General features: G+C 47.3%; 6 protein-coding genes and 2 non-coding genes across 8 annotated transcripts; 3 read left to right on the top strand and 5 right to left on the bottom strand.

Annotated features, from left to right (window-relative positions):
• The first annotated feature begins 8726 nt into the window (after nt 1-8726).
• Nucleotides 8727-11855, top strand: BJ212DRAFT_1348752 (permease for cytosine/purines, uracil, thiamine, allantoin-domain-containing protein). The gene is made up of 23 exons (XM_041335431.1): nt 8727-9254; nt 9309-9356; nt 9407-9442; nt 9493-9501; nt 9553-9587; nt 9650-9657; nt 9709-9733; nt 9785-9797; nt 9851-9904; nt 9958-10050; nt 10112-10207; nt 10260-10298; nt 10363-10415; nt 10468-10498; nt 10551-10670; nt 10719-10735; nt 10786-10798; nt 10848-10931; nt 10979-10990; nt 11049-11173; nt 11224-11326; nt 11373-11515; nt 11576-11855. Exons 1-23 carry the CDS (start codon nt 8932-8934, stop codon nt 11716-11718), a joined length of 1623 nt encoding a protein of 540 aa, XP_041194163.1. The 5' UTR covers nt 8727-8931; the 3' UTR covers nt 11719-11855.
• Nucleotides 11856-12186: 331 nt separating this feature from the next.
• On the bottom strand, nt 12187-12824 carry BJ212DRAFT_1348770 (uncharacterized protein). Its single transcript, XM_041335432.1, has 3 exons — nt 12604-12824; nt 12432-12536; nt 12187-12377 (listed from the first exon to the last, which is right to left on the bottom strand). The coding sequence occupies exons 1-3, from the start codon at nt 12739-12741 to the stop codon at nt 12324-12326; spliced, it is 297 nt and encodes a 98-aa protein (XP_041194164.1). The 5' UTR covers nt 12742-12824; the 3' UTR covers nt 12187-12323.
• Nucleotides 12825-13070: 246 nt separating this feature from the next.
• Nucleotides 13071-13141, bottom strand: BJ212DRAFT_t55. The gene has a single exon. It is a non-coding gene; the product is annotated as a tRNA-Gly (tRNA).
• A 1466-nt stretch (nt 13142-14607) lies between these two features.
• Nucleotides 14608-16180, top strand: BJ212DRAFT_124269 (uncharacterized protein). Its single transcript, XM_041329611.1, has 4 exons — nt 14608-14923; nt 14980-15712; nt 15766-15843; nt 15906-16180. Exons 1-4 carry the CDS (start codon nt 14674-14676, stop codon nt 16015-16017), a joined length of 1173 nt encoding a protein of 390 aa, XP_041194165.1. The 5' UTR covers nt 14608-14673; the 3' UTR covers nt 16018-16180.
• A 15-nt stretch (nt 16181-16195) lies between these two features.
• BJ212DRAFT_124241 (isoprenoid synthase domain-containing protein) lies at nt 16196-17822 on the bottom strand. The gene is made up of 4 exons (XM_041329608.1): nt 17548-17822; nt 17335-17472; nt 17049-17270; nt 16196-16990 (listed from the first exon to the last, which is right to left on the bottom strand). The coding sequence occupies exons 1-4, from the start codon at nt 17665-17667 to the stop codon at nt 16343-16345; spliced, it is 1128 nt and encodes a 375-aa protein (XP_041194166.1). The 5' UTR covers nt 17668-17822; the 3' UTR covers nt 16196-16342.
• Nucleotides 17823-19038: 1216 nt separating this feature from the next.
• BJ212DRAFT_1446571 (uncharacterized protein) lies at nt 19039-23008 on the bottom strand (the record flags this gene model as incomplete). Its single annotated transcript, XM_041338271.1, is given in 13 exon segments — nt 19039-19302; nt 19352-19409; nt 19464-19804; nt 19858-20489; nt 20509-20577; nt 20632-21126; nt 21163-21405; nt 21455-21898; nt 21954-21975; nt 22025-22319; nt 22365-22479; nt 22528-22606; nt 22658-23008. The coding sequence occupies 13 exon segments, from the start codon at nt 23006-23008 to the stop codon at nt 19039-19041; spliced, it is 3408 nt and encodes a 1135-aa protein (XP_041194167.1).
• A 1783-nt stretch (nt 23009-24791) lies between these two features.
• Nucleotides 24792-24882, bottom strand: BJ212DRAFT_t54. Its single transcript has one exon. It is a non-coding gene; the product is annotated as a tRNA-Glu (tRNA).
• A 110-nt stretch (nt 24883-24992) lies between these two features.
• BJ212DRAFT_1479936 (peptidase family M48-domain-containing protein) lies at nt 24993-26577 on the top strand (the record flags this gene model as incomplete). Its single annotated transcript, XM_041339975.1, has 10 exons — nt 24993-25276; nt 25335-25401; nt 25453-25520; nt 25592-25758; nt 25813-25887; nt 25937-25951; nt 26004-26159; nt 26209-26269; nt 26320-26413; nt 26464-26577. The coding sequence occupies 10 exons, from the start codon at nt 24993-24995 to the stop codon at nt 26575-26577; spliced, it is 1101 nt and encodes a 366-aa protein (XP_041194168.1).
• Nucleotides 26578-27012: the final 435 nt, after the last annotated feature.

Raw genomic sequence — 27012 nt, forward strand, 5'->3', positions numbered from 1 at the left:
GTGGTAAGTTCTTCGATGTGCTGTATGCAGAGGTGTAAGCATTCTAGAGACATTGTTCTGGAGTTACAATCGATGGGTCTTTTTATATGCAGAAAGGAGATTGACGGCATTGCTGAGGTTCTCTTCTGGGATCCATTCATTACTGGTGGAAGAATATCCCTTCCAAGATACTAGATAGCATCTTCGTTTACCCGTGCCTTTGTGCGATAAGATTGCATCAATTTCGTATTCTTCTTCGTTATCAATGATGTCTGGGGGAGGGTCATGGAAGTTCAGTCCATGAATTTCTGTTTCATGATAGGATGATAGTTGAGAAGCATGGAATGTGGGGTGAACTTTCCACTGCAGTGGTAATTGGAGTGTGAATGTGATAGGGGATATTACTGGTGGTGATGGGAAAGGGATCATATTGTTTTGGTGTGAGTTTCCTAGATGGTAGCTGTGTGATCAAATTCTTTCCAGATAACCAAACCTTATCTCCTATCTTCCATGGATGATATTTCTGTCCATGAGTTCATTCTGCCATTCGTTGCATGGCAAGGTTATGACAGGATAGTTGTCATATCCCGTATGCCAGATATAGATCCCATCATATTCCCACGCTTTCTGGACCTATTTCTGGACCCCATATCCAACTCATTCCTGGATCCCCTATCCTGTCTACCCTATGCACATTCCGTCCAGCAAGACATCCGGACTTTACCTCCTCTCAGATTCTGGACTACATCCACCACCTCACATATCTCAGTCCTGTTTCCGTCCTGCCTTCCGGATCCCTAGATCTCCGGACCTCTGGATATTAATTGTACTATCTCCAGACCATTCCCACCCTCTGTCCAAGATCCTGCGCCTATCCCCATTTAGGCATCTCTGCCTTTCCAGTTCTCAGTTATCTCTGTTTCCGTCTTGCTGATTGATCCTTGTACTAGTTTCATCTCTGAGTTCATTTAGTTATGTTCCATCTTACTTACCAATGTGTTTCCGCATGCTCATACATAGCCTTACTCCTTTGCTTACTGATCCTCTCAGATAGCCTTTAGTATATAACCCCTGTACAACTACAGTAGAGTCCTCAGTCTGAATATCATCTTAGTTCCTGCTCTCTCATCTTAGATCCTGTTCTACTTGCCAATCATCTTCTGGACTTCAGTCCATCTGAGTCTTGTCCTTTTCCATAAGGCCTAGGGAAGGATTCCCTAGGCCAGAATTCCAGACCTTCGGATCTGTCCCCTATGTCTCTGTCCCAAGTCTAGGGATTGCTTCCCTAGGCTGGAGTCTTGCCTTTCTGGCACTTACCCTCTTTCTGGACTTAGGTCCACTTCCTGTCCCTCCGACTCTACCTTAGGGTAGTCTACCTCTATTTGCTTCTACATCAGATGAAGTCTGATGTAGCCCCTATTCCTTCCGGACCTCCGGACCTCCTGTCTTCTGTACCTCTGGACCTCCTGTCCCTCATACCTCCAGGCATCCTGTCCTTCAGACGTTCTACCCTCCATACCTTCAGATGTTCTGCCCTCCATACCTTCGGACATTCCATCCTCCATACCTCTGGACCTCCTGTCCTCCATACTCTGGACCTCAGATCCTGTCCTGTCCTCCAGACCTCCTATCCTTCCATCCTGTTTTCCTGTAGAAGTATTACCTTGCAGTGGGAACTCTCCTGAGCACTTTCTGCATTCCTCCAGAACTCTCCTGTGCTCCTCCAGATGTTTCCCGCACTCTCCACCAGAGTAGCCAGCCTCTGGAAGTCCTCTAGGACTTCGTTGGACCATCATCAAAGGGCACATACTTGGGTAAGGGGCACAGCATACAAGCTGAGGCCAAGCCCCTCTGAGTCAGTCTCTCTCTCCTTTGAGCATGGTTCTTAACAATAGTGCTTCTTCTCTAGATTTTTGAAGTGAGCGAAGTCTGTCTTCTATGGCAGGGATGGTAGAGTCAGGGAGTACATGAGGTAGAGCTCTTGGTTCATATCCCATCATAAGGAAGAATGGTGATGCATTATGAGAGTCATGTTTTCAATGGTTGTGGATGAATTCTGCCATTGGGAGGTGTTCTACCCAGTCTTCAGGGTGATTGTGACAGTAAATATGGAGGTAGGTTTCAAGTTCTTGATTGAGCTGTTCAGTCTGGCCATCAGTCTGAGGGTGATAAGTGGTTGATGTGGCTATGTCATATTTCAAAAGCTTGGCAAGGGCTTTTGAGAATTTCGATACAAATTGTGGCCCTCAGTCAGAAATGACTTTCTCATGTAGTCCAAATCTTTGGTAGACATATTTGAAGAATTTCTTGGCAACACCTTCGGAGGTAATAGTTTTCACACAAGGGATGAGAATTACCCCCTTCATAAGGCCATGGTCGACCACAACCATAACAGAATCAAATCCCACACATGGGGGAAGATCAGTGATGAGATCAATGGAGACCTGGGTGAATGGAGCAGTAGCGGTGGAGGGAATTGGAACAAGAGGCAGTGTCATTGGATGGGTATTGGACTTCATTTGCTGACAAAGGGCGCAACCCTTGACGTATTTTCGGATATAAGTGCCCATGGAGGGCCACCAAAAGTCCTGTTTGACCAACTCTTCTGTCTTAAAACAACCAGGGTGACCAGCGGTAGTGTGATCATGACATTGTTCCAAAATAATATGCCGTCTGGCAGGATGGACATAAGCCCAGTCTTTATAATAAAGGATATCGTCTTTTATTGTCCAATCAGCGAGTGCGGATTTCATTGGGGGAAGAGATAACCCATCAAGGGTGTTGGAGGCAGCTTGGAAGGTGGGGTCAGAGTCAGAGGGATTGGGGTTTACAAGAGTGGTCATAAGTTCAACATCAAGGAGGTGAATGAACATGGAGTCGGGAAGGAGAGTGACATCAATAGATGATCTTGGTGCAGAACATCCACTAGGGATCAGGACAGCGGGAGAGGGCAATCCATGGCGGCAAGCTTTGTCCCAAGCGACAGGTGAGTGAGCTCTATATGTTAGGCAGGACAAATCAATTGCCACGGCTTGCTGGGCGAGTAGCTTCTGCGGAATGGAAGTAGAGGGGGTTTTTAAGGATCAGTAAAACAAGGACGGGATGAGGAGTTCCTTCAAATAGTGATGCATTCTGTCAGGGGCCTGAATACCGGCCATGAGGTTCAGCAATCAAATATCTGATAGTTTCATTCTGCAGGGTTCAATGTCTGCAACAGGTACCCACATGGGTGGTACATCCCATTGTCAGTCAGTCTGTAACAGCACTGCACCGGTGGCAACTAGAGAAGCATCAGTTGCCACAGCAAACTGCTGGCTTGGGTCAGGGTTTTGAGGACAGGTTGCTTCAAAAAGCAGTCGTTTAATGTGGAAAAGGTGGCGGGCAGAGATCTGACCACTGGAATATAGTGGCCTTCTTTCTTAGATCTATGAGTGGTCTGGCGATGTTGGAGTAGTGAGGGATGAAGTTTTGATAGAAATTGCAAAATCCTAGAAACAACTGAACCTCTTTTACTGTTGTTGGAACAGGCCAATCTCTGATTCCGTCAGTTTTGGCAACATCCATTGCAACACAACCTGGTCAAATAATCATGCCCAGGTATTCCACCTCTTGTGCGTCAAAGGTACATTTTTCCGGCTTAAGGAAGAGCTTTTCCTTCTGAATTCTATCAAGGATGTGTCAGGTATGATTGTGGTGAGAGGAAAGGTCATTGGAGAAAATCAGAATATCATCCATGTAGATAACCAGCCATCCTTCATTGATTTCTTGTTGGAACATCCGATTCATATATGCTTGGAAAGTAGTGGGGGAGTTGCAGAGACCGAAAAACATGATGTTTGGCTCAAAGAGACCATATTCTGTGGTAAAAGCGGCTTTCCATCTATCATCGGGGTGGATATGAATGTTGTTATAACCAGAACAGACGTCCATCTTTGTGAAATATTTAGCACCATGCAACTGAGCAACCAATGAAAGTGGTAATGGGAGAGGGTAAGCATTCTTAACTGTCCAGTTATTGATGTATCAGTAGTCTTGACAGGGACGAAGGTCTCCACTTTTCTTTCCTACAAAGAAGAAACCGCTTGCTTGTGGTGATTTCAATTCAGAGATAAAACCTTTCTTCACATTTTCATCAATAAAAGCTTTGACAGCAGTATGCTCCACTTCCAATAATGGGTACACCTTTGATGTTTTAGGAATAAAACTGGGTTTGGTTTCAATATGATGGTCGATACCAGGTCATTCTGGTGGCAACTGGTTGAGACCATCTTTTGCAAAGATATCAGCAAAATCATGAGGGTAGGAAGGGATGAGTTCCTCGAATGATTTCTTCTTTTGTTCAAGCCCAGCTGCTAAAGCAAACTGCTGTGCTTTGTTACTGGTTTTGACGTATTCAGTAGGTCATGACAGGGGTGTAACTGTGGGTTTCTGTTCCATAATGCTAGTACCATCTTTGGTTAATGGAGTATCCATGGAGATATTGGTGATAACCCGGAGTTCAGTAGCATTGGCGGGGTATTCAACCAAAAATTCATCATCATCGAGATGATATGTGGCGAGTTCGCATACAGGTAGGGCATAGTCCAAAGTCCATACATCATCTTTGGTGTCAAAAGAGTCGTCATTGTCACCAGGGATGGGATCAAAGTGTGGTAATACTGGGGGTTCTTCCTTGTCCAGGGTTTCTTCAATGGTAGCCTGGGGTATCGGTTTTCTGGGTAATGTGGTTGTGACCAACTCTGCAGGAGGCACCTTCAGCAGCACTACAACTGGAGTTGGTTCCAATTGCTGATCAGTCTTTTGGAAGAGAGGCAGGAGGCCGTTCTTCTTCCATTCATTATCAACATCTTCTTCAATTAAATCGCTCCTCTCACTTTGAGGGAGTTCCAGTGTTCCTGCTTTCCATCTGATTACTGGGTCCATAGCACGCAGCCAGGGAATCCCAAGTAAAATTTGATCACAACGGCCAAGCCATGTGATATTAAACTTTCCAATCATAGATCATTCATCAATTTTCATGATGAGGATGCAGTATTGGGTAATAGTGCCCCCCTTTGCATAACTTCCATCCGCAGTTGTGACTTGGAATGGTTTTGTGAGCTTATGTGTTCGAATATGATGGGTTTTGACAAATTCTTCTGAGATAAATGTTCTGGCAGCACCAGAGTCAACAATGGCTGTTGTTTCAATGGTTTTCAGATGAGTTTTGGAGATGAGCGAAATAGGAATGTTGTCATATCCGCATATCCAGATCTCAGATCCAACCCTTATCTCATCTCAGATCCACATCTTATCTCCAATGCTATCCACATCTTATCCCCCTCCAACATCTCATCATTCAATCTGTCCACTTGTCCAGTCTGGTCCACAACTTATCCAAATCCACAACCAGTGCTTGTCTCTTTTCGGTAACCCCCTAACTCCAGTATTTCGGTTATCTGTATATCCATCCTGCTCCCTTATCTGCTACCTATGCTTCATTTCCATTTCATGATTTGTGATCTGTTTCTACTTACCAATAGACTATCCACATGCTTCATACATAGCCTCGGACTCTGCTGATTGATCATTCCATTAGATACCTATAGTATATAACCTCCTGTAACTTTCTGTAGTACCTCAGCTCGAATGTCATCTTAGTTCTACTCATTCCTGTCCTCTGGACTTGAGTACCTCTACTCTTGTCACCCTCCAAGACTTAGGATTGATTCCTATAGTCTATCTGCATCCACCTCTGTCCCTGACAGTCCATTACTGTTAGTTTCTAGTCTGGACTCGTCCAGATTAGCCTTACAATACTTATCCCTCATCCAGAAGTCATCCAGATCCGTTATGCTACTCGTCCAACCTTCCAGATGCGCTAGTCTTGCCTTCCTGAAATAAGGGGCAATACTCAGGTAAGGGGCACAGCACATGAGCTGAGGCTGAAGCCCTTCAGATCTAGTTACCCTTTGAGTATGACCTTAACAAATGTGAAGTTCCTTTCTGATTCCAATACTTTGTACAAGTCTGATAGGTACATACATCAGAAGATACTAACATCAATCCAGTCTTCCACATCAAAAATCCTCGGCTAGGTGATGGATCGTTGTATCTTCATCTTCTTTATCATTATCCTCAATCTCTTCACAACGAACTGGGATTTTCCCATTCTTCTTCTGAGGGCAAGCTCTAGTCATGTGTCCCTTCTGGTGTCATGTAAAGCATAACCCTTTCTTCATATGATCGCTTCTCTCAGCTTCAGTAAGCTGATCTACTTCCATGGTATTTGGATCATGCTGATCAACAGAAGGTCTAGGTACATATCATTGTCTGGTTGGTTTGGTAGTGGTGCAATTGTTCTGTCAGAACATGGCACCCCTCTGCCAGTTACTGTCAAGCCTGATGGCTGCGGCAACATACTTTTCGAAGTCCATGGGAATGGTTTCCATTTGATAGATGGAATTGCCAATTTCTTTCTTAAGTCCGTCATTGAAAAAGGTGATTAAGATGGCATCTTGCTTTACAGTGGCCTGTGCAGCAAGGGTTTTGAAGCTAGGATGTAGGAAGTGAGATCGCCCATCTGTTTCAAGGTGCAGAGTTTGTTCATAGCTGTACCAATGGCATCGGCTGGCACAAAGGCTTCTTTGAACTTTGTTTCAAAGTTCACAAAGGTTCCGTAGGATTTGGAGGTGGAGTTCTCAACCTCAGTGTAAAAGGTGAGTGCCCATCCCATAGCGCTGTCTTCAGTCATGTACACAAGAGCAGTGATGACCTTTCTTTCATCTGTGTTGTAGATTGTGGCATTAAGGGCAAAGTATGCCTTAATCGCAAACAACCAATGTAAAGCCTGCTGAGGGCTTCCATCATATGTCATTGGAGCTCTGGCTTTAAGTTCTGCGGTATTGGTGGTTGACATCCTGATCTTCAGGTCTTAGTGATGTGTCTGGTTACAGGGGACGTTGCACCTCTCTCTGTTTTCTGGGTTCTGGGTTCTGGGACCTCCCTGATGGAGAGGGTCAGAGTAGCACTTTAATCTTTTGTTACAGACTAGGATAGTTGTAACAACAGCGGTTCAATAAGAACATTGGCTGAAGTTATGTTCAGGACCTTACAAATGTAAGGGTCATAAGACAAAGCAAAGAGAGTGTCTTTGCTTTGAATATTGGTTTCAGACAACTTAGGATTGGAGGTCCTAAGCAAAAGAGTTATCCAGGTAAAACCTAGTAAGATTAAAGTGGGGTAACTAAAGCGTACAGGAGAGCTATTTATAGTAGACTACTGTGCTTTAGGGCAGGCGTGAGAGTGAGGTGAGTCAGAGATAAGAAATGCATAAGCGATAACAAGAATAGGTCAGCTAGCAACGGCGACTGCGGTTGTGATGTAATACAAGGTATGAATCAGAGATAAGTCTAGCGGTGGCATCATGCAGCTCATGATGTAATACACAGTAAAAAGGAGAAAATGAATAGGGGCATACATAACTGTAACAGCGCCAGGGGCATGCGATGTGAGTGCCATTGATGGCACCAATCACATTGGCAAAGTAGGGATAGAGTTTTGTCATCCCGAGGATTTCAGCAGGCACAGGGGTTTGTGCATCCAGAAGCCAGACATAGGTGGAATAGATTGGTTGGGAGGACAATGCGATAAGAATTCATTTAAAATACCTGGTAGAATATATTAAACAAAGATTAGGATGAGAGCTAGGGGACGTACTTCAATATTGTGTCATTCAAGCACTGAAAGCACTCAGCAAGGTGGCATACAGCAAGGCCTGTAACACAGGCATACAGGAAGATGGCTAGCTGCTCTTCCAGTGTTACATTTCTGGAGTCATTCATTCCGCCACCACAAAGTATATTGCACAATATAATGAACATGTGGTGATGTACACCAAGCTCACATCTGATTCGTTCTGGGCGACCGTTAAGGAGCTTGTTGACCCAGTCAATCCTGGACAGCACTGAAGTATGGTAAGGTTGTTTGTTGTAGTAAGTGTTGGTATATGAGCTTAGGGTGTCCCTGGCAAGACCAACAACTTGAGAGGCTGAAAGTACCATATCCTGGAAGAAGCTTATGATAGCTCAGAGGTTCTTCATATCTGACTGCTCTGCATCTTTTACACCCTGCCCACCATCCTGCTCATTCTGCTCATCCCACTCATCCTGCTCCTCTTGATCTTCCTGATCTTCATGTGTGTCTCCATCAGTGGGAGGGTTGTCAGTGTGATATAAGAGACAGGGGAGCATGGCAATTATGGTGTGTGGGACATGTGTTTTTTTTTACTGATAACGCTAATCAGTGTGACATCAGTTTCAAGCTCCATGCTTACTTAATGATACTTGCTTTTTTGAAATCGGGCAAAGCTGGGCAAAGTTGTCCTGGCCGAACAGACTCTAATGATTTGACAAAGAGCTTGGGCCGCTATCGAGAAACTCAGAATTGATGTTTTGAAACTTGGAGTGGCTGTATATTAAGGTTTACAAGCTTAATAATATCGAGCCCTATGTTCGGCATTCTCCTTTTGCACACCTCTTGGCTCCACCAATCGCATTGCTCCATCACCAGCGCCGTAAGCTCACCGTAAACATCAAACTTCTTTTTGACAAGCGAAATTTACGGGTCTTTTGCTGATGCTGGCTTCCATAGGTCACTAGTTTTCGAGCTTCGACTCAATACATGGTTGCCCATTCAAGTGCAGCACATGTCAATTTTTCATCAATTATTTATTGAACATATTAAGATGCAGCCAAGGCCAGAAGCCAAAAAGGAGCGCGAAGCGCTCCTTTTGCTTCCTGTGCTCAAGGCACAATGGGTGTGGGACTAGTAGTTCTCTGCAGAATGGGGAGCTGAATTCGTGCCTTTCTTCGGATCACTCATCTCCAAGGAGCTCAAGTAGTAATACTCGATCACCAGCGTTGAGACGTTGATACTGAGTATTAGCGGATTATCACTTACCTACAACCTACGATGACCAACTCGAAGGAAGTAGGTCCGCATCCGTCTCGATGGCGCAAGTTCCTCCAGTACATTGAGGTACCTACTGATCCTGGAATTCCCAATACACCATGGATTAACCGCGACCTCATCCCCATGCCCAAAGAGCGCCGCACATATAAGATATGGTCCTACTTCATCTACTGGTGCATTTCTGGTCTCTGCATCTCAGGATATGCGGCGGGCAGCACATTACTCGCGTACGGCCTAGATGCGCGACAGGCTATCGTGTCCCTCGTCATCGGAGGTCTCATTGTTGGAGTGCTTTGTGTCGCCTGCGGGTGGATGGGAGAGAGGTAGGGATGCTGTGGTTACGGGACGGGTTCCATCAAAATGCTGACAGCTTAAAGACATCACATAGGTTTTACTGTAGCGTGCAGGTTCAGCTGGGGCATGCGGTGAGTATGCAACAACCGACAGCGGTACATTGTGTTGATTCCTCTTGCAGAGGCGCCTATTTTCCTGTCATCATTCGCGCTTTTGTGTGAGTGATGTAAACATATTGTGGTACATTACTTGATTTCACAATTCAAGGACCATCTTGTAAGTCTCGAATTTTTTTTTCAAGTGCCGAAAGCAGATGTGCGTATTTAGCTGGGATGGCCTCCAGGCCTACTGGGGTGGACAAGGTAATTTACTTTTTACTCATGTTCTCTGTCCCGTCGCTGATAAACTGCGCTATTCTGTGCAGCTGTTGCGGTATGTCCTCAAGTCTTCGCACATCTTACTTCATTCCACGCATTTGAGTAGGTAACAATCGGCGCTATTATTCCTGGTGCGCAACCTTCCTTTCAGATTAAGCAATACTTATTTTATGTTGTTTTAGGATTTGCCCACATGTGAGCACACTCAACTTGTCAACTCTTTTCGCCACTCACGCACAATGACTTAGGAAACAGACGTTAGCGGGAGGAATCTTGTTTACCAAGGACTTCATAGGCATAATGTCTGATACATCCTCCTTCCACAAACCCATTGAATCTGACATGTCGTATGCAGCATTTACTATGTGTTCTTCATCGCAACAATGCGCATCCCTCCCGAGCGACTCCAGAGACCATTCATAGTCTCGTCTGTCATGTTCGGCGGCACGTAAGCACCGTCATTATGAATCTAATTTCACGCATGTGCTACACTTAATTTACAATTCCAGCTTGATCGGACTTCTTGCTTGGGCGGTCTCGAACACGCATTCGGGTGGTTCCTTGTTCCAAGAGCAATCCAGTCCCGTTCACGGTGGAACGGGATGGTGAGACCATAACTTCAGATGAAATTTGATATTTTGATACACAATGTGATAGGGCCATGTTATTCGGTATCACCGCGATTCTCGGCGCATGGTGCGAGACTGTCCTTTCATCGCTTGCACGCGCATCTAATATATGCTGTGGCTATGGTGAAAAGGGGTGGTGGGACCCTCGGTCAAAGCGACTGGACTCGCTATGCCAACCGGCCATGTCTGTTCAACACTATCGCATTTTTGTTTACCAGACTAACACGTCCATTCAGATGCGCCCTCGCTATCTCAGCTCATCGCCGCGTACGTCCACTACCCATATTCGCCTTGGTTCAACCTGAATGATTACTCCCAGTCCATTTTGCATCATTGTATGTGCCACGATCGGCATCATCGTCACGTCATGCGCCCAAGAAATTGTAGGGAGCCTGATTTGGGAGCCTTTCCTGCTTCTCGCAACTCTGCAGGATTACTAGTAAGTGGAGGTTCATCCGCTGGGGCATAGTTTAACTCGTTTCTTCAGTCATGACTCACCAAGAGGTAAGGACAATCTTGCAGTAAGTATGGGTGCTCAATTCTTCATCGGACAGTTCGTGCTGCGATGTACGTGACACGTTAATGAGTTCTAGCCCCTTCTCTGACTGCACTTCAGTTTCTTTGCCGGACTCGGTTGTGTATGTGCCCAGCTCGGTATTAGCATTGTTCTCAACTCTGTGAGCGCCGGGATGGATCTTTCGTACGTCCTTACTCTCGTATCTCAACATATACCTAACACACGAGCAGGGGTGTCGTACCGTCCGTATTTACGTTTCTTGTACTCCGAATGCACAGATCAACAGATGTTCTTCCGCAGACGCTATATCAACATCAGGAGGGGTGCTTACTTGCTTGCCTTTCTGGGGCTAGCTTCGAACCCTTGGCAATACCTGTCTAATGCTTCAACTTTTCTGACCGTGATATCTGGCTTCGGAATATTCTGTACGTATTCAGGATGTTTTATTCATCACGCGTAAACTGTTCCCACTTAGTCGCTCCCTTTTCTGGGATCCTTCTTGCCGACTACTTCGTAGTAAGGAGATGCGTGATCAAGCTCGAGGACTGCTACATCGGCGACAAACGCTCTATTTACTGGTGCGCAAACATCACAAGGCATATTCTTCATCTCACTTCTACCAAGGTACCGCAACGGCATCCACTGGCGTGCCCCGCTTGCCTGGGTGCTTGGGGTCTTCCCAACTATGCCTGGGCTAATCATGACAACCCGCGACGCGACTGCGTGGAATGTGTGGGTGCGCATTTTCCATATTGCGTTCTTCGTCGGTAGGTTTGCCGCTATGAAACGGCATTTTAAATATTGAATGAAATTCGGTGACTCCGCAGGTCTTTTGATATCATTCATCACATTCTCGGTGATTTGTTGGGTCTCACCCCCTGGAAATGTGGGTATTGGAGTATTGTATCACGAGGACAGTGGTTTTGAAGCAGAGGGTGAGCCGGAGACCGAGAAGGATGAACCAGTCTAGGACTGGCATAGATCATGGTTTATTCTGCAAGCCTACCATATTCAAAGACACAATGGCCCTCATGTCGATCCACCAAAATGTGTTGTAGACTGAGGACTGCGACCCAAGCTAACAAGTTCTTCAATGGTGGGCATCACAATACCGAGGAGTCGTGCAAGCCACGCAGTGATCTGTCGATGGTAAGTTGTCCGAACGCGCATTGGTGCTCAAAGAGTACTAAAGGACGAGCATCGAACCGACATCACTTCACGATTCTGCTCTCACACCTTCACGAATGGAACTGTAAGCACGTTGCTAGTAAGATCTACATAGCAACTCGAGCGAGAGTGTGGTTAGGCAAGGTTAGCGTAACCAATGACTCTTGTTATCGTGTTCCGAAATTTTGAAATCTCACCGTCAAATGCAAGTGTATAACGCAACCCCCTCGTTTTATACATTGGGTGTACAAAGCGAAGGAAGAACGTTGGTGGGAAATAACCGGTCAGGAAGATCTAGATCAGTTACGCCTGGTGATTTGCATTTTTGCTGGTGTTCTGCAAATCATTTACTTGCAACCACTTCATAGTGCAGAAATTTTACAAACAAAGCAGAGATATACTCTAGAGCTAGTCGTAGGCAGTGCAATTCGTTGCTGCTCCGTTCAAATTCACAGTGCTGACCTACATCGATGATGAGTACATGCCAGTGACACAGGTGGAAATTGAAATACGCACGTCCTTGCAGCAGAGTGTGGTTGTGGATTGATTCGATGGACTCGATTGACTCGAGTTACTACATACGTCCACATTGGGAACGTTCCGGCACCTCGTACCTTCGCTCTATGCAACGTCAAGTGCAGATCAACTTAGTTCGTGTGTTCCTTTGAAACTAGAATCCAAAACGCACATAATCAGAGCTGGCAGCCTCACAACACACCGGGAACCCCAACGCGCAGCCTCCCACGTCCACGCCAGTGACTACAACGCTGGGTGTCGCAATCACGGAGACAGATGCACAAAGTAACACCAGTAGATGGATGAACATGGCGTGATGTGCAGCAAACTCAGGGAAATAAATTTTAAGATCATATTTTCAGCATGACTGGTAGAAATACGGTGGCAGTTCAAGATTCGCTAGAGAATCGCGACCGAGCTATACCCGAGATGTCATTAGGCGAACTTCTCGAAGATTTAAAATCCAATTGTAAGATGTGACATCACCCATGAATTCGAACTTCGAAGTAACCAATCTCCAACCAACCTATGGAAGAGCTTCGGATTCAGCACGCAGCAAATTGTTATAGAAGAAAAATAGAGGTTAACAAACCATCCCGAGCGGCAAAAAAAACCAAAACGAAACCAGATAACTGCCAGTGCATTAAGAGGGAATCGAACCCTCGGCGGGTCGATGGCAACGACCCAGGTTACCACTACCCCATTAATGCTTCGATCAGAACTTCGGAGGCCACCATGACGGCATCAGTGGTGTCGATGAATGATTGATGTTGTTAAACGTTATTAACGGTCGTTTCCTCCAACAACCTGTAGCTGTGTCTTTGGAATATTGTACCAGGGAGGGCAGTTATACGTCAGAAATTTCAACTTCGATTTCAACGGCTTCAAGGTTCAGAAGTAAAATGGCTTTTGAAATGGGTTTAAATAATAGAGTCGTCCTTGAAATTGTCATAGAAAAGTTGTTACAATAGTACGGCAATGGTACGGCACATTGCAATGTGGTAGCGCAATATATCGAAAAATAGCAAGATTCCTTCCAAAATGAGAACTCACTTGATTGAAGGCACACAGTGCGCAGCAATCGATTTCGCTGGCGAGAAACAAAATCGTTTATGCAGGAACGAGAATTAATATTGATGTCTCAATATACCTTGGCGTATCAAGGGCTACAGGTCTCGGTGAAGAGTGAGAGCCGGCGAAGCAAAAAGCATGGTGCACTTACATTCCGATCAGTACAAAAAGAAGACAGCGGCCGGCCATGTAGAAGACCTGGAGAACGCAGGTTCCAGCAAGCAGAGTATCGGATGCATATTCCTTACCAGTGGCTAGCGGAACCTCGTCTTGCCTGTTGGGACTGTCTAGTCGGGGTCCGGAGGGGCCACGAATTCCCATCTGAACCGTCTATTATATAATAAGATCCAATACTTTCACCTCACACATATAGACCAAGAACTTGAAGAAGAGCATGCATAAACTCTAGGAAGATCACTGAGGGCGGATCAGCAAAATCAAGTGAATGTCACCAATACGTACATGAATCTATGTGGAACTCGTCGAGTTCCCCATATTAGTGGTGGTTAAAGCTGTACTACGGGTATGGACAGCACCAAGACCGTCAAGCATGTCAGGCCAATATCAGTAGGGTCATACCATTTATCTGTTTCAATAACAAATTCAGCGATCCGCAGGATTACTCGCGCCCTGTTGCCCAATGTCAGCATGCTAGGATTGTGCCATTTGTCTGTCTCAACAACAGCTCTAGCTCCAGCAAACCACTCCGCTTGCTGTCATGATCGTGTTGACTTTAGCATGAGGCACGAAAATTTGGCGATCCTGTAGACCCCGACTACCTCAGACATATTAGCCTAGCACAGTACTGACTCGTTCCATGTGTGATCATTGGACTTGTGCCCTTTGATGATGATGATGATATTCCCGGGTCCATCTGACTCCAAGTTGGCAAATTTAGCTGATCGATGCTTGTTCAAAGTGCAAACTGTGAAAGCGGTTCCGCAGGCCGTCGGTCTGAAGCTTCTGCGAAATACAAAAACAGTCACCAAAAAGCATCGGATTATCGTGAACAAGATACAGTCCAATAAACGTCGAGAAGAGAAAATAGACCATTGATACAAGGAAGGAACGACAGCCTTCGCCCGGAAATTGCCCTACGCACCGAATTTGGCAAGTGCAACTAAATGGCTCATCATACCGGCCAGCAAACACTAGCATCTTTTCGTCGACAATGTCGTACGCGTACGGGGCCTACGGCCGCTCGCCGTCTCCTATATTCTCACAGAGTTCCATACTACTGGATGACTCCTCAGCAGACGAAGCACCCGATGTTCAACCAAGCGCGAGCCGGACGGGTTCGCCGGGGCCTCCAAATGCCGAGCATGGGGAGGCAGCAGGGGCGGACACGATGACATGCCTCTGGGACGACTGCGGTATTGTCTTCAGCCACCTACCCAGTCTCATAGAACACATCCACTCTAGTGCGTCCATGTCCTAACGTCGTTGAAACTAAACATAATGTGTGAGTGTGTTACAGCGCATATTGGGGTGCACAAGTCGAACTATACTTGCGAGTGGGCGACATGCAACCGTCGTGGGCTCGCACAGACTTCGCGATTCGCCTTGATATCCCATATCCGCTCGCATACCGGCGAGAAGCCCTTCATTTGTTCCCGGCCAGGTAAGTGGTGTCCTCTTAATACCATTCAAAGTAAACGAACATCACCTGTATTCTGTTTTTACTCTTACAATTTACCTCCATATGCCAATTGTCATTGTTCATATTTCAACTTCTCCTTTTATCGACCTACTCAAATATTCTCAGAATGCGACAAGTCCTTCACCCGCTCCGACGCGCTAGCAAAACACATGCGACTACAGCATAACATGCCCCCTCCACCGTCCGGTAGGGGCTCGTCAGGAACACGTAAACGCAAGCGCTCTCTCTCTCCCTCCCACCCCCAAACCAACGCACCTGCGCCCGAGCACTCCGCATTCAACACCTTCAAGCTCGAACCACAGACACCTTCTGAGCTTGATAACGGACTCGGAGGTGGGGGAGATTACTTTTCGGGACTCGTGCGGGAGGAGGACGATGAGGACGATGATGATGGAGAGGACGATGGACTTCCACCGCATTTGCAGCGGCTCTTGGATCCCAGGACTGGTTTGATCATGGGTCGCAGTCCTGCACTCGTCATGTATATAATTCAGAAAGCGAAAATGCGATACGCGCTCGAGACCCACGCGGCGCTCATCGAGGAACTCAGGTGCGCTGAATTGATTTGGATGGTCCTCGCAGCATTGATGTCATATCATTTAGGGTTACAAGGGCACAGGCGAAGGAAGAAAAGGCAAAGAAGGAAGTAATGCTGGATGAGTTGATCAAGACTGTTTTTGGGTGCGTTTGTCCGTGTCCGTACTCTGTCTGATCTTCATTAACTGGGTCCTACTGCTATCTAGAGAAGAAGCAGCAGCTGTCGCACATGTCCTTCCCCCACAGCGAGCTCGCCGGAGCCTACCACCACAAGCGCACCATGTACCAGCTGCATATCCACCGCAACATGTGCACTGAGGCTCCAGTGCGCTAGATCTCTATTGTATTAATGTTCTGCTATCGTTATCGTGATTTTGACATTGCCTACGCGTGTCATGCGGCCTATAGCTAAGATATTATACCTATCCAGGCTGCTGAGTAGAACCATTCCTCGTCTTTATCACGTACGTCCCTCATGAGCCACAGTTATTCTAACAATGTGGTTGTCGGTCAACGATGACTTGTAGTCATGTCTCTACTAGTGCTAGGATCCATGATCCAATAATTCTAGTAGTCTAACACAACAGTGGATATAAACGAAGCAACAATTACAGTGATTGATCTTTGCATCTACTCTCCTTTTTTACGCCTTGCGATCAGTGATCTTGCTCAAGAAGGCGCGGAATGCGTCGCGTCTCAACCTGTTACCCTTGACCACCTCGTGCGCAGCAGGTTCAGGGACCTGATCGATCATGGCATTGATCTCTTCCACTGCCTTCTTTTGATACTCCTCATAGCGCCTGGGAATGTTCAATCCCTGTTCGTCGTTGTACATGTCCTTCACAGCTTGTTCCCGCACAGCCTGATCTGCGCCCTTCTTCCCGTAGTTCTCATACAGGAGTTGTTTTTGCGCTTCGGTGCCGTATGTGAGTGCTGTGCACACACACCAGGAGCATTTGCCATCGACGATGTCGGTGCCAATTTTTCCGATTTCTGCCTCGGTGCCGTGGTAGTCTAGGTAGTCGTCTTGTACCTGGAAGAACTCGCCCATAGGAATGAGAATGCGGTCTGCCTCCTTGTATGGCTCAACGGTTTTTCCATTGAGCTCGTATACATCCGGGACACCACACATACGCATGGCGAGCGCGACACTGAGGTAGAAAGAGTAGAACGCAGTCTTATACCGTACAATGAAGGTATGTTTGTCAAGGTTGTATTTGCGAATGTCGATGTTATCTTCTGGGGCAGTGATCAGATCGACGAGCTGGCCCATCTCGGTTTTGTACGTGACCTGTAGTACGTCATGTCAGAAGGTGAGAACGTAGCAGAAGGGATTGCGAGAGGCATACATCTTGGAATAGCTCTAATAGATCTACGTAGTAGCTCTCTCGCCTGAAGTGGGTTTTCAGGAGGTGGTAAATTGCACCCTCGAGCATGAATGAGTCGTTGATGGCAACATTGTGGACTTTTCCAAGGCCCTTGACATCATGGACGCGGTACCAACAAGGTTGACCGCGTCGCGAGATGGAACCATCCATCATATCATCAGAAACGAGGAAAAATGCTTGCAGCTATAAATATAAGAGGGTGCTATTGGCTGAGCATGTGGAAGAAGCCGATAAAGCTGAAACGTACGAGTTCGATACACCATCCCAGCAGGGCGGCTTTGAAGTACTCGTCGTCGGTTAGAGGTCGGTTGAGAAGTATAGCGACGGTATCGACGACGGATATGCCACGATTGAGTTTTCCTCCTGGAACATTGTAAATGAGACTCTAGCCGATCGAAGCCAACGAGGTGGATGATCATGTCAACATCTCTATCGATCGAACATGCGAAAAATCGCTTACCTCGTTGAACCACGTCACGGCGTCCTCGGGCATTTTCTCTGATTTCATATGGTCAATAAGTTCCTCGCGGATGCGCTCGAATACGGCGAGGAACTTGTTGCGCTTGTCTGCTTTCGACATTGTGTATGCGTGGGTCGAATGTATAGTTGGCGATAAGATTGGGCTTGAGGCTAGGGAGACCAGGTCTAGGGTATGGTACTTCTGGGTGACGATGAAAGCTAGAAACAAGAAGAGTACTGGTACAAAATGATAAATCCTTGGTCGTTGGTTAAGTATGGTTGTAGATATAACCAGGGTGGATAAACATTACTTAGGAGTGGCCAGATCTTTATATTATTTGACCGGAGAGTGTAAGAATGAGACCACTTTTGATTTTTATGGAGAATCGAGATCGGATGACTTAAATTGATCTGCCTGGGTCCCGAACGAGCTCAGCTCAGTCTGTCCGACAGTGAGGAACACGGATAGACTCGGACACGACTAGGATTCAAATTTGAAACGCACAAATGCATTTGACCGGAATGGTAGAAACTGACCAGTCCTGTGTTACTCGTTCGAACTTCGGTTCCCTCTATCCAAGACCCCGAGGAGCCATGCCGACCTCCTAACACTCACTCTAACTTATCCACGCGCGTTCACAACAATTCGAATCACAAACACGCGTCAGCTCGTCTCTGACCTCCACTCATTCACCCCATCGACATCAACCAAGCATGCGAACGCTTCGACGCTACCTGCCTATGAAGGAATGTCAACCTTTATCGACATGCCTATATTGTCACATCACATATAGTCTTCACGTTTGTTACAGCTATCTTCGTATTCATAGGCCAGAATCTACAAAGTTCACTTGGCCGCTTTTGTTTATTGCTGGAGCAACACCAAACAGGGACGCTCAAACCAGCTACTTTTTACGATAAGTCGTTAACCTTGTGGGGCTTGTGCGGGACGGTACAATGCTATGATGAGACCTTGGAATCACAAGCGCTGATGGCATACTTACAGTTGCATACCTCCAACCCGATATGACCTTCAGTGATTTACAATGCTTTTCGCCGCTTGGCATAACTCCTTCGCCACACCGCATTCGGCGCAGGCACCTATAAGGCCCGTCGAGATTTTCATCGTGCCAGAGCGGGCACGTGAGAGGAACGCTACCCAGCCCAAGCTCACGCAGTTTGAACTTGAAAAAGTTTGAAAAGTGATTAATGATTGCTTGTACCTTGAAGTGATGTGGAACCGAAATTTTGAGGAAAAGCAACGGGATGGTAGACTCAGTTTGCAGGACTCGCTTGGACCATGGATGATGGAAGTCATGAGGTTCGAGCAGATCGTGACGATGTTGACCCGAATTCCTGGCGCAGCGTGGGATACGAATATGCATGTGGTGCGGAGAGCAGTAAGAAATTCGAAAGAGAAAGGCATCGAGAGCGCTCTAACAGCTGGGCGCAATGATCTCGTATCACAAACATAAGTACTTTCTACAGGAAATTATATATTTTGTGAAGGCACATTAACACTCGGTGCTTGCGTCCGAATTTTAGAACGATAGTGCATCACCAGCTCGCCTGCCTGACGCCAGAAATAATGCCGCACAGCAGCCAGAGTCATATCCAGCGGCAGAACAGAGTCATTGCAGAGGATTTCGTACAGGTCTTCACCCCGAACACGATCATGCAGGTTTTGATTATCGTCATGCGGTGGATGATGTGTCGATGTAGGACTGCCAGATATCCTGTCCAACTTTTCTTGAACCTGCATGTGATATCAACTATTGCATCGCCCACACAAGGGATTAACTTACATGATGGGTTAGTTTGCGCACTCTGAGGAATTTGCTCGACGTTAATTTGGATTGTGACCTTTTGAAGAACACGTTCAGAATACACGGCGTGTAATGAATGAAGTTCACTGACGTGTTGAGCAACTCGGGGAGTGGCTCATGTCCCTGTTCCGTGCCTGGCCAGGGTAACAATACAAAAGAGACCTTTACAGGAGGCGGGGTGTTAATTTTGTTGAATAGCAGGTATTCAGCAAGCCACAGAGGTATCGTCGACTCCAACTTGTATACGTCGGCCCATGTAGTTGACACGCTGCCCCTATAAACCGTTCTCCACCCGGGATATACTTCGTCAGATATTAATATTGTCATTGTAGGAGGCAACATCAGGGTGGGAGCATCGCTGGACATGGGAGGTGAAATAGGGTTTGCGAGGAGCGCCTGCACAGGCGATTTTTCAACAGTGTCTGTAGGTGCCTGGACAAAGCAATAGTCAGACAAACACAAATCTTCGTGTTCACCAAATTCACCTCTGGAGCGATTGACGTATCAGCCAGATTGCCAGAAGGGCTAGATATAGGTGAACCCGGCAACATGTCGCTGGTCGTTTTTCTCACAGTGCCTTTACCAAGGCTCTTCAGACGCCCCATGAACCCGCTGCCAGTAGGTGTGCTTGGCGTCGGTGTTGCCAGGACACTCGGAGGACCACTCCATGCAGAAAAATCACCGGCGTCTGACAGCGCGGTGCTTCCCGTAGACGGGCGCCGTGTATGAGGGTGGGGAGAGAAATAATCCAGGTCCCGAGACGCGCTGGGGAGCGAAGTCACTGGATCAAGGCCTTGCGTGCGTATTGATCGAGGACCAGGGGTGGCATCGTTCGGGGGCAATTGAGGGATAATGGATAAAGGTGGAGGAGATTTCAGCGGAACGAGCGGTATCATCGGGGTAAGAAGAGGGCTGGGTCGGGTCAAAGAGGGAAGTGAAGGAAGGACAGCGGGCAAACAAGTGGTTGATGTGACGACCGCACTACTAACAAGAACTCGTGGCGGCCTTGTCGGGGACTCGAAGGAATGCTGCAGTGTGGAACTAGAAGAGTTCCCATTCAGTTCCAGTGATAGTGGAGCCGCAGTGCGCTGCATGGCTGAGTGACCAGTCTCGGAACCTGTGGGTGTCGCGTTTACGACGAATGCGTTGCTCTTCGCGGATAAAGCCGAGGAACAAATTTCGCAGGACCCACCTGCCAATGTTAACTAAAGTGCGCGTTCAGATCAGATGAAAATTAATACGAAGAAGGATATCCTTACACCGGAGTTCATCACTAAAATGCCTGTCATGGTCAAAACCAGCTTCGTCTGCATATATCTCGGAATCGAAACAGCGCTCGTTGATATGCACAGTGAGGACACCAGTTTTCGTGTCCACAGACGACCAAGGCGAACTGACAGCATCACCCTCGATGCGCTCTCGGACTGCCTCAAGCGCCTCACGAGGACTCCGTTCTTTGTCACCCCCTGTCACACTCCCGTTGTCATGACGATATCCACTGCTTGAAGTACTGCAGGATCTACTCGCAGCACGCACCTCCTCACGGGCAAACCAACCTCTGCAAGCTCCTCGCACGATATCCCACACAGCAACCTCGCCGGTCGTATCCACCGTTAACGCATGCATCCGATCGTTCAGCAAGATAGCTCGCACGAGGCCAGGAGAGCCTACTATCAATGCATCCGCGTTTACATTTAAAGGCTCAGCATCAGCAGCGAACTCCCGAACTTCATATGCTGTTCGATGGTCCTGCACTGCATCAACATCGGTAGGCGCCATCGAGATCTGACTTTTCGTGCTCCGGAGAGTGTTGGGGGGCATGAGGGTGGGAGAGTGGTGAAAGGCAGCATGGAGTGGCGGACGTCCTCCCGGAACGGAGGCAATGGATGCTGCGGAGTATAATGTTGCAACCTCGGGATCGCGTCCACGCAGAGCGAATGAAGAAGAGGAGAAAGGACCATCAGGAGAGGTGAGTCGTACAAAAGATGTGAGCGGGACACCGGGGTAGGCTGCTGTTGCGTCATCCCTACGAACTAGTCGATAGCTCAGTAATGAAAATTTAACTTAAAATTGCAAGTGCACCTTGATGTATTGATGGTGGTGCAGACCACTGCATGGAGTCACGTCCAAGGGAAACTTGTCTCCTCGAGATCGTAGCAAAGGAACTATCAGCGATGATTTCTCTCTCTTCATCTAAGACCCGTTTCGGTACGTGTTTCGGCAGCCTCCAACGACTGATGCTCGATTTACCGGAGGCGGTCCAAAGAAGACCGTCATCCGCGGTCACGATTTTATTAATGCCTTCTCCGACTTCGACAGAAGATTCCCGCGCAACGGTGATGCAGGCACCGTCCGAAACATCTGCACATCCCTCCACATCGACTTTGCATACCATACCCGACTTGTCGCCAGAGTAGAACACCTCGAGCGAGGGATGCGTCGAATGTAGAGACCAAACAGAATCTGTGTGGTATGCAAACGTATGTAGGCATCGCTGAGACGACAATGACCATAGCTTGATGGATGCTAGTAATATAAATATTCAGAAAAAATATTCGACAGATCATGATGAATTACACACCGTCTGCAGAACCAGTGAGGAGCTGGCCGAACTCGTCAGAACAGAACATTGTTGAAACATTCATAACTTACATATCGCGCATCCTCTGACATAAGAATGGCTCTGATATTGTCCGTGTGGCCGACCAGCTTCCCTGTCCTCTTTCCCGAGCGCGGGTCCCACATCCTGACGACACGCTCCGGAGATCCACTTGCGATGGCATGTCCGTACGGGTCGGAGGCTATTGCATATACAGAAGCTTTGGGCGCGGTAGCATCAGGTGGGTTGAGGGTAAGGAATGGTTCGGGCGTTGTCGATGCTCGGGTAAGATCCCAGAGTTTAATGGTCCGGTCAAATGAGCCAGAAGCTATCCAATTCTGTTCACGACTAAATATATGTCAGTATGAACCATTATATTCGAGGAACGCGTACCAAAGAGCAAGGCAGCGTGCATAATCGGCATGAGACCCTATTGCAGACGGGTCACTGGGAGAAATGGCATGGGGATGCCAGGCCTTGATGGTTCCATCAGACGATGCAGAGACAACTGCTTATGGTCAGCCCGTTGACGCGCCACTGCATTCCATGTGCTTACCTGTCTGATTATAATTACAGAGCAAGAGATCATTTACCCAGTCCGTGTGGGTCTGCGCGCACTGACGGAAGCTAGAAGGCTACAAGAGATGCTTCCAGTTACACGCAACACAATAAATATTGTGTCTTACCGATCCCGATGTCAACGCATCGGTGTCCAACTGCCACTGAAGTTCGTACGGTAACTGGTCCGTTGTGCTGCCTCTTCGTTTTCGCCCCCCACCCTCCTTTACATCTCCAAGCACATCACCATCTCGTCGCTCGTCTTCCTCGGCCTCCTCAGCAAGTGTTTCATCTCCCATCCCCGTCAACATTTCCCACCGGTCTAACCGGTCTCTGCGGTGCCTGCTATCGTGTCTCCGCCTGAACGGAAGTCCTAAATCCCATGATATGATCAATCCATCCCTTCCCCCAGTATATAGTATGCCTTCCGGTGCGTTCCGACCTTCGAGACGCGTGGTTGTGTCGAGCGCAAGGGACATGACGCCCAGTCGATGCCTTGGATGAGAATTCTCCGAAATGCTCTTGGAGTCGGCCAGTGGTGTCTGAGAGGGTATGAGGAGTGGGCGTATTGAACCATTGCGGAGGACTCCAAGTGGCGGTAGCCTAAGCCGTGGAACATCGTCCGTGGGTGGAGGTATCACATATGATACCCTACGCCTGGGAGGTGCCATGTGAAGGAAGATACAAATTTACATGCAGGTATACAAGTAGTATGGTATACAGCTGTCTCTGGAGGACGCGATACGTCGACGAACTGTGATTGAATGCTGTTGTCGACGATGAGGAGAATGAGATGACGGGTATTGTTGAATGTATTTGGTGCCTGATCAACTTGAGTGCCGTACCAGCCACACGGCGCGGCTGCAGCTGTGTGCATGGGATGTAATCTAATCTTATCCACATTGGCTTCATTTGGCACCATCATGAACCACGTAAACTAAACTTGTACTTCACCCCATGACCATCCTCGACGAGAGTCATATCTAGCAGTTTTCTATTTTCAAAGACTGGTTTGCACGCCGAATAATAGCTCAGAGCAGCCGACAGTGATTTTGACCTGGATGAGTTTACTTCAATATTAATATAGGGACGCTCGATGTTGGGGGGCCGGGGCGCACATGTCACCCACGCGCACCGCCTAGCATGCCTACGACCCTTCCGCGTGCAACACCATCCTGTTACACGTGGCGACCCACGAAAGCCACCCTAAAACACCAGATCCCAATGACACACTCAATACACCTCCGTGCACAGTCGGTGTCACGCTCGCAGCCTACAGCCTGGCCACTGATCTAGATTCGTCTCAAATACTCGTCCGAAACGTGCTGCGTAACTATGTCAACGAAGCTTGTGCACCCTCTCCTGTTTGGTCTAATTTTATCTTTCCTTACTTCGTAAACCATGCCACAGTGCTGTGCACCATATAGCCGGCAATGACGAACCTGCTCGGGATTTCTACACAGTTGACCTCCTCTTATCTCGGAAGACATACCCGAGTGGAAGAAATATGTGCTTCAAAGCAACGATATGGGGACAAAAGAGGATGATAGTGCTCGCGATTCTGTTATTCCTCGGATTTCCTCCAGCCATTTGTCTCATTTGTTCCAGAAGTATTCGGATCAATTTTAGTCCCTCAGTCTTGTATTTACATTCTACAGGAAATACATATGCATAGCTGGGGAGCATGCTAGCTTAACACTGTTTTCAATTAGAACCAAGGATACGCACAGTCGAAAATTTTCAGAAACGACAGTCTCCCAATTTGCTGCACATGCTCCACGCGTATCTGGTCAAGTAGAAAATAACCCGGGATCGAAGTCTTCCAGTAAAAGTAAAATCAATAAGTAGTATACAAATTGGAGACAATCTTGGAGCTGGCACAGTAGTACTTACTTTCCTGGACTTGGGAGAACTTATTACTTGGACACCTATCGCTCTCCAGGGTCCTCCGGGGTGCTACTGTACCCCATGGGTTCCAAGGCGCAACTTTTAGGATGATGTGATTTTGAGTGAGGTCGACAAGCCATGACACCGTCTAATGTGGTCTTGGCTATAAAGTGATGCGGGTTCAAGCTGCATCCAACATAGCATTTAGCACTTCGCAAGAGTGATATCCGGAGATTGTCCGACGATTCTGAGTCTAAGCTTACAACATTCCGTAGTTAGATCGTGCATTAAAAGAAAAAGTAAGTCACGTATCAGAGTTTCAACAGGTTCGAAAATGACCACTTATTTATTGATTGAAATGGAAATAAATAAAAATTCGGATACGGGGAATCGAACCCCGAGCTACCGCGAATCCGATGTACCGATTGATGAGAGGCGGTAATGTTAACCATTACACCATATCCGATTGAATGGCAAGGGCCTTGTGAGTAATAGTAATGCTAGCTGTTAGTCCCTATATGCAGGTAGACTGAGCTTTGCAATTTACAAGCTTGGACATTCATCTCGCCATTCGTGATGCTCCCTGCTCGCATGTGGACGACAACAGCGCCTATCCTGCGGGCGTCGCGTGGTACTCGGGGCCTGCCAGTCCTTGTTAGAAATTATCCACGAGTTCGACTACCGACACCCAGCCTTTGTTCAACTCCCCTCCGCCAACTCTCAACATCCTCTCCTCGACATGCTCAATATACGCGCTTTCCATCCGAAAAACACCGCCACCCGTCGGGAGGGGTGATAGACAATCGCATGAAGTTTGCTATTGCACTTGTTGCAGTTGGAGGAGCATATTATGTCGTGCAGTACGTGTTCACTGGCAGTGCACTACTTGTGATGCCTTGTCTCACTTTAGCCCTCAAGTTTAGAACAAGTCCCTGAAACAGGTAGGTGGCGATTTATGGATATTAGTCCCAAGTACGAGACAAATGTGAGAGCAAGCTTGGCCTAAAGGAATAAACTCTCATATTCCCCCTTGTAGCTTGCACAGGCAGCATATGACGAGCTTTTGGCTGAATTCAGGGCAAGATACTACCTTCCAATCATCCTGTGACACAACACGTCCAACGAGTTGTTAATCGTATTCTTGAGTCGTCGGATCTTGGCCACTTACGTTCTAGCGAGCCTCGCCGGTCACTAGTGGAAGCACTAGATGACTTCTGGAGCGAAGACCCATTTACCGCTGGAAGGCCTTCTGGAGAGTCGTCTACCCCAGAAAGCGGAGGTAAAGAATGGAATTTACTTGTTGTGAATGATCCGTCATGTGTGAACGCCATGGCCACCTTTGGTTCGCTCTTGAGCTGCTTCTGCAAGTGAACCTTTACATATATGCTGGCCACAGGAAATATCGTGGTTTTCACTGGAATTCTACCTATATGCAAGGATGAACAGGGTTTGGCTGCTGTCCTTGGACACGGTACGCAATTCTGCCAAGGATAATCTGCGTAACTCAAATTATTCGGCAGAGATGGCCCACGTGGGTATGATGGCATGATACAACATGCACGTACATTCTGAATACCCCTTTGCCAGTTGCTCGACATGCTTCTGAACGTTATTCGTCCTCTAAAGTATTCCTAGCGCTAGCGGTTCTTCTGCAAACTGTCTTCGGGTTCGATTTTGGAATCACCCACCTCATAAGCACGCTGCTACTGGAGCTACCCAATTCGCGGACTCAGGAATACGAAGGTGTGTTTCTTCCAGTTTAAATATGGAAATGCTGACGTCAGGGACGTAGCTGATACTATCGGCATGCAGCTCAGTGCAAAGGCATGTTTTGACCCCCAAGCCGCTGTGGAGTGAGTGATGTGGGTTTTCCGTTGTCTGACTTATGTGCGCGACATCACAGAATGCATACGCGACTTGCACAATTTGAAAAGGCGCATGGAACAACAAGTCTGGAATTCTTGCGCACGCACCCTGGTGCGGAGCGGAGAATCAAAGTCAGTGTAGTGTTCCCACTTTGAGCTTCATGGTCTTATTTTTCCGTTAGCATCTCGAGGAACTAATACCAGAAGCCTACTCCATACAAGCCAGCAGCCCTCAATGCGCAGGTATGCAAGGCTCTGTGAGCCGGTTTAGGGAGTTTGCTCCTAGATGGTCGTAGATTATCCACCCGAGTTAGGATTTCTGTTTGTGATTACATTCGGGTTCTCTCGCTGCTTATTTTTTATTTGTGTGATCTGGAGAGTGGATTCGAAGAGGTACAAATCAGTGTTGCTACTAGAAAATGAACGGCATCAAACTTGAAGTGCTCGCGTGTGCCATATTTCTTCAAGCAGAAATTCTGTCCCTTCCGAACCCCCGAATCATAGGAAGAGCCATTGCAGGAAAATCCACTATCCTTTAGAGTGACAGGAGAACTGGGTTGGGTGCAAATTGTGTATGGTATATAAGTTACCGATGCAGTCTGGTACCTTGTTATCATTTTTCCTCCGAACAACTTCAAACCCTGAGCAAACACAGTCCGGATCACTCACGTCATTCACAATGAAAAGACCCCAGACTCTGCTCAGCTTGATGTCGTAGTCATCGTATAACG

Source organism: Suillus subaureus (assembly GCF_016647635.1).
Source record: "Suillus subaureus strain MN1 chromosome Unknown BJ212scaffold_12, whole genome shotgun sequence".
NCBI classification, from domain to species: domain Eukaryota; kingdom Fungi; phylum Basidiomycota; class Agaricomycetes; order Boletales; family Suillaceae; genus Suillus; species Suillus subaureus.